Genomic DNA, 10,338 nt, shown 5'->3' on the forward strand with positions numbered 1-10,338 from the left:
ATATGATATACACACCATATGGATATTAGACTTGTAAGATTGTAAGATTGGTAGATTCCAGCAAAGCACATGGATGTGTTCACTAGGTCTTACTGAATAAATTAATGAAGGAATGAGTAAAGGGTTTTGTAAGTGAATTTTATTACTTTCAATGTGCTAAGAAATTCTCTTAATGACCACTATAATTAAAAACCAAAAGATAAATTGTTGTCAATTATACACATGATATTTGAAGTCTAAATTAGCAGGCTAACTCCTAATATCCTCACTATGCCTTTGATGGAGATTGTAGTTGAAAACGTTAGAATTTATAGATTGGGCATGTAAAAGCAGAAAAAAAAAATATCTGAAACTATCAAATGTGTTTCACTAGCTAAACCATACTATAAAATAGCTTTCATAATACTACAACCATTTCAACACATTCTCACACAATTCTTCAGCATCAGAAGCATTCATATTTATCCCTACAAGCAGCCTGGCCAAAGGGGCACTAATTGAACTAATAGAGCTCTGTTTCATGATGACAGAAAGCAGTGCTAGAGAAGCCCAGTAGCTTTTCTTTAATTCAATATATAAATAGCTGCCATATTGGTTTTTGCTGAAAATAGATTACACTTGCAATTGGTTGTGAAATCTAAATTTGCTTTTATATTCCATTCTAGTTGCCAAATAAGTACTGTATCTTGAGCATATGTTATGTTAAAGCCATGAGCTGAAAGATGTATGCCATACAGGGAAATCTTTTTCTGGTTTATGTGTGATAGTCTTTGCTTTAAATGTGTCATTTAGTGTCTGAAAGAAAAATTTCTTGAAAGAACATATAATATGGGCAAGTGTAAATATTATCTGAAGAATTTCAAGTATATCACTATTTGAAAACTTGAAAGCCCTTTCAAATACTATATTTAATAAAGACCTATCTGTGGTTTCTGTATTTAACTATATCAAGAAAGCAGCTGATATATCATGTCTGGAATAGAAGTTTTATTTAACTACATTAAATAATAGTGGGTTTGATAAAGTTTATGAATTTTCAAATCATTTGTACCAGCAAAACGTGACAACTACCACACTTCCACCCACCTTTATTTCAAGTGACCATATATTAATCTAATATATAGAAATTAATTGTAAGATGGTAGGAAGCAAACACTATTGTTCTTTATAAGATCCTTTACCTGTATTTTGCAAAATAAAATTTTCACCTTCTGCTAATAACATTCATCACAATTTATTTTAAAAAATATTACTCAGAAATTTCAGGAAGAAATTACAAGGGTCAGAGAGTTCTTTTCTTCTTCTTTTTTTAAACTTACTCTTGCTTTCTAACTATATCACCAGTGAGATATATTTCCCATCAATGAAGATTCTGTCAGATTAAGAAGCAGGAGGCATCATTTAATTTGGAATGGAATAAAATCTTTTACTACACTGATAGAGCTTAGAAGATAGGTGTTTTAAAAATATGAATCACTTCTAATTAACAACAGATTACATATAATACAATAATATAATTTTAAATATATAGTATATATAATACTATATATATATAATATAGTATATATAGTATTGTATATTATATATATAAAATATAATTTTAAATATATTTCCTTTGGAATCATTGTCTAGTAACCTAATAAGAATGCATTGTTGCCACTGAAAGCTTTAATCAGCTCTTCATAGCTACTAAGATGCTACTAGAGTAGCACAAAGAGTTCTGTGCATCCTCGGTCTAGATTCCCACACCATATGTTCTCATTACCCCAGTTTCCATTTCCTCCTCTTCTCTTTCTCATAGATCAGTGTCTTCTGGATAGGTACATAGATAGATAGATAGATAGATAGATAGATAGATAGATAGATAGATAGGTAGATAGTTACGCAGGCAGCTGTCCAGCTTGTTCAGTAGGAATCTTTATGGACAGATTTTATATTTGGCTTTTTAATGAATGTGATGTAGCTTTCATACATTTTTCTATATTTTTTCTTTCCTTAGTAGTTTGACATTTTGAGCTTTGCTATGAATTTGTCCTTGTTATCTAAATTTCTGTATGTATTGGCATAAATGCTACAGTATTATCTTTCAATTTCTTTGATGTTTGTATTGATCATTTCTTCTTATTCTCCTTTGTAGTATATTTTCTTTTATTTCCCAAAAAGTGTTGTAGCTTTGGATGTATTTACCAATATTTTATTTAAACCAATTTTGAATTTGTGTGCTTTTTTCTGATTTCTATATCATTAATCTGTGCTTACTTTAATCATTCTCTTCTATTTACTTTGGTTTTAATTTTTTAATGTAATTGTTTTAAATTTCAAACATTGATTTTAAACTATATTTGTTCCTCAGCTATTTAGTCTGACCTATGGTGAACTGTTAAAGTTTGTTTTATTCTTCATTCGGCTCAAAATATTAACTATTCAGAATAGTATTTTATCTTGTGATTTTTGTCTTTGATCCATATAAATTCTAAACTTTCCAATTATTGCACATTTTATTTTGTGTTTATCAATGAACAGTAAGATATAATGTGGTCAAAAAGTTGTTTGATTTGAATTGTTTTACATATTTTGAGAATTGTGGGCTATTATCTATACTGTTTTGGAAAAATTCTAAGAATACTTGGAAAAAATGTGTGAGTTCAGTGTTCTCAGAGACTGTTGTCTGTAACTGTAAATTAGGCAAGGTTGACTGATAGTCTTACTGTGCTGTTCTGATATTTTATACCTATTGTTCTATTCTGATTGACTTAATTTACCAAATAATAGGTGATACAAACTCTATTTTCTATTAATTGGTAAATTAGGGCAAGAAAATTTGATCACTTGTGTGTTTTAAAATAACTTCTTCCTTTAGTTCTGTCCTGTAGTGTTTAACATGTATTGAAGCTCTGTGGTTCAGTGCTGTACAAAGGTTTTATGTTTTTCTGATCAACTGATCATATTTTCTTTGTGAAATCCTCATATTTGTCTTTGGTGTACTTTTTGCCTCTCCAATGTATAACTATGACAGCTATTTTTTATAATCAGTGCTTTCCAAGCCTATGACTTTCAATATTCCATATTTATATTTTCAAAATATCATTTAAAAATATTGTATTAATAGGTATGGCTGTTTTAGGTATAAATAATTATGCCTTTAAACTAATTTTTCTTTCTTTTTAAAATTACTTATATATTTTAATATTAAGTCTATCATTTCGGCACAAATTTTATATGTTCTCAGTGGTATAAGTTTTGTCTCTGTCCATTCTATACTTTTAAACTTCTTTCATCATGGTATAGAAAGTATCTAAGATGAATTTTCTTAGACTTTTCCTATGTGTGGCTATTTTATACTCCTTGTACTTTTACTGAATAAGAAATGCCAGGTTACAAATTTTCTTCATGAATTTTAAATATAGTGGTCTATTTTGTTTTGATTTTTTTATGAGAATTCATTGAAGTTCATATGGTTATTATACTATATCTAATGTAATGCTTATTTTTTTGTTTGTTTGTTTTTTGTTTTTTGTTTGTGGAACCAGGTATCAAACTCAGGACCTTACACTTGCCAGGCAGGCGCAGCACCACTGAGCTACATTCCCAGCCCCTTCTACTGTAATACCTTTTCCTCTCTCTTTCAACCTCTTGTTTTATTTTGGGCCATGGCTACTTTATATGCTATGATGATGGACATTTTATCTAGGAGGTTTTCTCAGCTGCTGAATACCACCACAGGCATCCTCTGGTTGTAACTCATAAACATCTGTGTCAAGGATAGGGCCTGAGCTCACCACCTCCTCCCTGTGATGCCTAGGTGACATTTCCTTTAAGCTCCTCTTTTCAGCCTTCTGTCTCTGAACACAGGATTTCCTGAAGTATCTCCTCCAATTTCCCTTCTACTCCAATTTTATCTGCTGTCCTTCCTTCTCTATAATTAAAACAATTACTAGTCTATGCTTATGGTACTTAAATGCTTTCATCATGTAAGTATCCCCATGATAGGATGAAGACCATCGGGAATAAGATGGAGGTGAATACTTTGTGACCTGTTTTAGGGCCTCCTGTGGTTTCCATTTTGTTCTCCCAGGCTACACATGATTCTAAAATGTCCTTTATATGTAGAAGGATTTTAATTTCAATTAAAATTGAATTGTGAGGCAGGTGCCGGAACCACTGAGCTAAATCCCCACCCCTAGAGAAGAATGTATTTGTGAAAAAAACTCATTAATTGTAACAACATTTAATATGATGAAATAAATCAAAATCATGATGATGCTTTAGTTAGAAAAACAAATTTGTAAATAAAGACATTCATGTACAATAGTTCTAGAATTATTCTATATCCCCTATTTACATTCAATTTTAAGCATTAAATTATTTTCTACAGTTGTTTTCCCCATTGGTGTTGAAAACTTCATGCCAATGTCTGGTAAACCTTTAATCTCATTTACGATGTCATTTTTATTTTTGAAGATTAATTTCAATAGCATATATTCAAGATCAAAATAGAAAATAAACTTGCCAAACTTTATTTTTTCTAAGTAGCATTTGAATGAATAAAAATCATTAAGATTTTAAGTGAAGAGAAATAAGATACATCTTTTTGGATTCACTGCTGAGGATTTTGATGACTGTGTTTCATAAATTATTTTAAATATACACACACAGCTAATGAAATTTTCTAAATATTCAAGGAACTTGGATATTTTGTGTTAAATTTTTAATCATTTTATTTTAGGGGGTAAGAGGCTTGTATTTGCAGCTAGAATATGAAAGTTGAACTAAATTATGACTGCTTGCATAAATTTTTTTTTCACCAGTAAGTAGTTACCTTTTATAGTATCTGTGAGAATTTTAATTTAATAGGGTATATTATCTTTCACTGTATAGATTTAGGTTATTGATGTGAATTGCTCGCAAATACTTAAATATGAGCTTAGTGATTTGAACTTGTGGTCCTTTATATGAGGGGCATTTTTCTTGTATTCCCAGGTCTCCCACTAGCGCTGTGTCTCTGTTTTATGCATCCCTGAAGTTTCCTGGGCTTATTTTTAAAATGGCATTTAATTTAAATACTTGTAATACTCTTTTGCCTGGTTTTCTCATTTGACTTTCTCCTTTGATTTTAAACCCTATAGAATATGAATCTTGATTATTCATCTTTCACATCCATTACAACCTTTAGTATGGAATAGATACTTTACAACTTATTTGTTCAGTAAAGAAATGAAACTATTTCTGAAGTCAAATTGGCACAAAAATGCTATTCTAGTAGGAAATATGAGTATTAAAATGATTTGATGCTAATTGTACTTTGTATCTTCTCTTACAGGTTCTTAAATCTGATCTACAATGGAAAAATTTCTTTTCTATCTGTTTTTCATTGGCATAGCAGTGAGAGCTCAGATCTGTCCAAAACGTTGTGTCTGTCAAATATTGTCTCCTAATCTTGCGACCCTTTGTGCCAAGAAAGGGCTTCTATTTGTCCCACCAAACATTGACAGAAGAACTGTGGAACTGCGGTTGGCAGACAACTTTGTTACAAATATCAAAAGGAAAGATTTTGCCAATATGACCAGCTTGGTGGACCTGACTCTTTCAAGGAATACAATAAGTTTCATTACACCTCATGCTTTCGCTGATCTTCGCAATTTGAGGGCTTTGCATTTGAATAGCAACAGATTGACTAAAATTACAAATGATATGTTCAGTGGGCTTTCTAATCTTCACCATTTGATATTGAACAACAATCAGCTGACTTTGATTTCTTCCACAGCATTTGATGATGTTTTTGCCCTTGAAGAGCTTGATTTGTCCTATAATAATCTAGAAACGATTCCTTGGGATGCAGTTGAAAAGATGGTTAGCTTGCATACTCTCAGTTTGGATCACAATATGATTGATAACATTCCTAAAGGGACGTTCTCCCACCTGCACAAGATGACTCGGCTGGATGTGACATCAAATAAACTGCAGAAGCTACCGCCTGACCCTCTCTTTCAGCGAGCTCAGGTACTAGCAACCTCAGGAATCATAAGCCCGTCTACTTTTGCATTGAGTTTTGGTGGAAACCCCCTGCATTGCAATTGTGAATTGTTGTGGCTGAGGCGTCTGTCCAGGGAAGATGACCTGGAAACTTGTGCTTCTCCTGTTCTTTTAACTGGCCGCTATTTTTGGTCAATTCCTGAGGAAGAATTTTTGTGTGAGCCTCCTCTTATTACTCGCCACACACATGAGATGAGGGTTCTGGAAGGTCAAAGGGCAATACTGAGGTGCAAAGCCCGGGGAGACCCTGAACCTGCAATTCATTGGATTTCTCCTGAAGGGAAGTTGATTTCAAATGCAACAAGGTCTCTGGTGTATGATAATGGAACACTTGACATTGTTATAACAACTGTAAAAGATACAGGTGCTTTTACCTGTATTGCTTCCAATCCTGCTGGGGAAGCAACACAAACAGTGGATCTTCATATAATTAAGCTCCCTCACCTACTGAACAGTACAAACCATATCCACGAGCCTGACCCTGGTTCATCAGATATCTCAACTTCTACGAAGTCGGGTTCAAATGCAAGCAGTAGCAATGGTGATACTAAAATGAGTCAGGATAAAATTGTGGTGACTGAAGCAACTTCATCGACAGCACTACTTAAATTTAATTTTCAAAGAAATATTCCTGGAATACGTATGTTTCAAATCCAGTACAATGGTACTTATGATGACACCCTTGTTTACAGGTGAGGAATCTTGAGCAAATTTATATATTTGCCATGTTCTAAGTGTAGGGTTTACTGTTGTACTATTTACTTTTAATAGGCAATGCTCTTCTATGTTGTAATTATAATATTACAGTTTTAAAATACATAACATAAGGCTTATAAAAGTTGGTGAATACATACGGGGAAATATCTTGAGCAGCGTTATTTTTAAAGAGTTCAATTTATATTTAATATTATGCTTACTTTTTCCACCTCATCTGAGAGATGTGACTATCAGAGAACAAGATTGATTGAATTTAAAAATTCAAAAACATACCAGAACTTACACATCCACATGAGTGTTCTTTCCTTCAAGGAAGTCACGTTGGGAGGCTATTCCATTATCCCAATGATGCTGCCATTGCTCAAAGCACTTTTGGAATTATCTTTAGAACCTTCGTCATACTATTTTGAATATCCTCATTGGTGGCAAATCTTCGTCTTTTGAGGGTGCATTTGAATTTTGGAATCAAGCAAAAGCCATTTGGAGCCAAGTCTTGAGAATAAGGTGGGTGATCAAGATGGATATTGCCATTTTTGGTCAAAAATAGGATGTAACTATAAAATAATGAGACTGATTTTTTTGAGCAATTGAGCTATGTGCATGTGTGTTGTCTCCTGTGCATTGATTCCTAAGATAGTTCCAAAGGGAAAGTCCGTAAATATTTTGAGCAGTGAAAGTATCACTGGAGTAAAGTAGGTAATTTCTGGTAAGGACAATGATGAGGGATTTGCATCTGCAAATGAATTTCTGGTATGTTTTTCTAAAGTTCAGCCTCATTCATTTATAGTCACATCTTGTCCAACTTTCAGTAGACAATGCACATTTTTTAACTCCTGATATAATTTCATTAGTGACAGACTATTATTATTCAGAGGAAAGGATACAAAATCATGGCTTTGAAGTAAGTTTTTGTTTCTTTTTAATCTTTTCAAATATCAGATCTGATTATTTCTTATATATACAAGTTCCTGAGATTAATGTAATTTTCATTCATGGATGAAAATGAGAGTACTTTTTACACATAATTATGGACTACTAGGAAAAAAAAAAACCTACAACTCTCTTAGCTAGTTGTATGATCAATCATAGCCAATGTTGTACCTGGTTGAGTTTTAATTTCCTCATTACCAAAAGGAAAGATTAGACTAAGTGGTTTCTAACACCCCATTCAACACTAAAAGCATGTAAAGATAGACTATAATATACCAATTAGCATCAAGTAGTCTGGTTTGTGCCCTTGGACTTTTCATGCTATTGAAAAAGCTATCAATGCTAGATGTAGACCCCCAACACCTGAACTTCTCATAGCTACTGGACATTCCATACTGCTTTTAGCACTGACTGCAAAATCAATTGCATTCTAATTTCCAAGGTTTAATCCTGCCATGATGAAAAAATTCTGTGTGACCTTGAGGAAATTGCTTAAATTCCCAAACCTAGTGGTTGTTATCTGCAGTACAGTGATAATGCCTATTCAGAAGGTCATTGAAAAGATCGCATTTTAATGTACATGAATGCCCAGAATGTACCTACCATACATTAAGCGGCAGTAATTTTAATCATGAATATGTAATTTGTCTTGATAGTTTCTTGGCATATTTAACAAAATTGTTTAGGTTCTATCACAGATTAGTAATGAAAAGTTTTGAACCTTCTTGAACTCACTTATAGGAATGAAGTATAATTACGTGAATTTTATTCCAGATTCATTTTAATTCAGGTCACATTTGGTTACATCTGAGGGAAAAATGTCACTGTAATTCACAAAACTTTTACAGTGTTATAATTTTACCAATGTCTGTGAATTCTTCTCAAACTTCAGAAAGTACTTTGATGGGATTTTTTTCAGGGCACAGTGGGAAGAGAGATTTATAGTCTGGTCAACAGCCTTGCCTTGTTCTTATTGCTGGGATATTGCTCATAGTTTTACATTGTTCTTATTTACAGATCAAAACATTTTGAGGACGAAGCTATAAGAAAGCAATAAGACCTATAAATTAATTCCTTTAGTCTTTGTAATGATCTTAATTATTAAAAATAGATTTTATGAGTACCATACCTCAGCAGCTTATTTCTGATTTGGAAAATGAAAGTTCTTAAATGCATTTCCATTCTGGTTTCTAATGTGATTGTCAGTGTTTTCTCTTTTTCAAATTGGCTTTTAGTCACGGAGGTGTTGTAAGTGCTAAATGGATTTGTTTAGTAGTCAGATAATGTCACAGTCACACCTTTCAAAAGCAATTTGTCATAAATGATTTTGTAGAAGTGACTTTTGTTAGGAATTTTGCTTTGCCAAGCAGTGTAATTAGTAAGCTTGTCAAGGAGCCATGCAGGCACAGTTAACAGAACCTAGATTCTTAGCAGTGACTTTTAGCTATTTTAACTAGGTAAATATTTCTTATCAGTTATAAATACGCTCATCTTAATGAGTACTGAAAGGAGACAGAACTAAAGTCATAATGACTATGTGTGTAAATGTGTTGCTTTGTTTTAAAAATTAATGCAATTCCATTGTCCCTCAGAATGATACCTCCTACGAGCAAATCTTTCCTGGTCAATAATCTGGCTGCTGGAACTATGTATGACCTGTGTGTCTTGGCCATATATGACGATGGCATCACTTCCCTCACTGCCACAAGAGTCGTGGGCTGCATCCAATTTACCACGGAGCAGGATTATGTTCGTTGCCATTTCATGCAGTCCCAGTTTTTGGGAGGCACCATGATTATAATTATTGGTGGAATCATTGTTGCATCTGTGCTGGTTTTCATCATTATTCTAATGATCCGGTATAAGGTTTGTAACAATAATGGGCAACACAAGGTCACCAAGGTTAGCAACGTTTATTCTCAAACTAATGGGGCTCAGATGCAAGGCTGCAGCATAACACTGCCCCAGTCCATGTCCAAACAAGCTGTGGGGCATGAGGAGAGCACCCAGTGCTGTAAAGTTGCCAGTGACAATGTCACCCAGTCTTCAGAAACTTGTTCAAGTCAGGACTCTTCTACCACTACCTCTGCTTTGCCTCCTACCTGGACTTCAAGCACACCTGTGTCCCAAAAGCAGAAAAGAAAGACTAGCGCCAAGCCAAGTGCTGAGCCACAGAGTGAAGCCGTCACAAATGTTGAGTCCCAAAACACTAACAGGAACAACTCAACTGCATTGCAGTTGGCTGGCCAACCTCCTGATTCTGTCACTGAGGGGCCCGCCTCTAAACGAGCACATACCAAGCCAAGTAAGTTTCTCACTGTACCTGCAGAGAGAGCCAGGTGCAGGAACAGGCACTCCCTGCATGGAGAAGTAAAGGAATACTATTGTTGTGTTAACTCACCCAACACGAGTGAACTCTTTCCTAAAAGAAGCATGTCTATGAGTGGCATGTGCATTCAGACCAAGAGTTCTGATGAGCGTAGTGGAAAAGAAACACTTTCAAATTCTGAATGGATATTGGAAAGTGCTGTGTAATCTGTTATTTGTTTTTGGATGAAAATTCACGTAAGAAATTGGAATTCACAATTCTAGTTTTGTCTCTCTGGTGTATGGCTAACAGAGCTCAGGCTATGCATAAACCATCTAGAGTAAAGTTGA

At 33.9% G+C, this 10,338-nt stretch overlaps 1 protein-coding gene across 5 annotated transcripts in view; it reads left to right on the forward strand.

The window, feature by feature from the left end:
- The window catches only part of Lrfn5 (leucine rich repeat and fibronectin type III domain containing 5), a 240,276-nt gene that overhangs the window by 216,209 nt on the left and 13,729 nt on the right, over window positions 1-10,338 (forward strand). For 3 of the 5 annotated variants that reach the window (XM_010632629.2, XM_010632630.2, XM_033765154.1), the window contains exons 2-3: window positions 5,321-6,725; window positions 9,273-9,985. In XM_010632629.2, the coding sequence (XP_010630931.1) occupies window positions 5,341-6,725; window positions 9,273-9,985 (2,098 nt within the window). In that variant the 5' untranslated portion in view covers window positions 5,321-5,340. The other 2 variants (XM_033765156.1, XM_033765155.1) reach the window with 2 other exon arrangements.

This window comes from Fukomys damarensis, unplaced genomic scaffold (assembly GCF_012274545.1).
Source record: "Fukomys damarensis isolate Sample0158 unplaced genomic scaffold, DMR_v1.0_HiC HiC_scaffold_17, whole genome shotgun sequence".
Taxonomy (NCBI): Eukaryota; Metazoa; Chordata; class Mammalia; order Rodentia; family Bathyergidae; genus Fukomys; species Fukomys damarensis.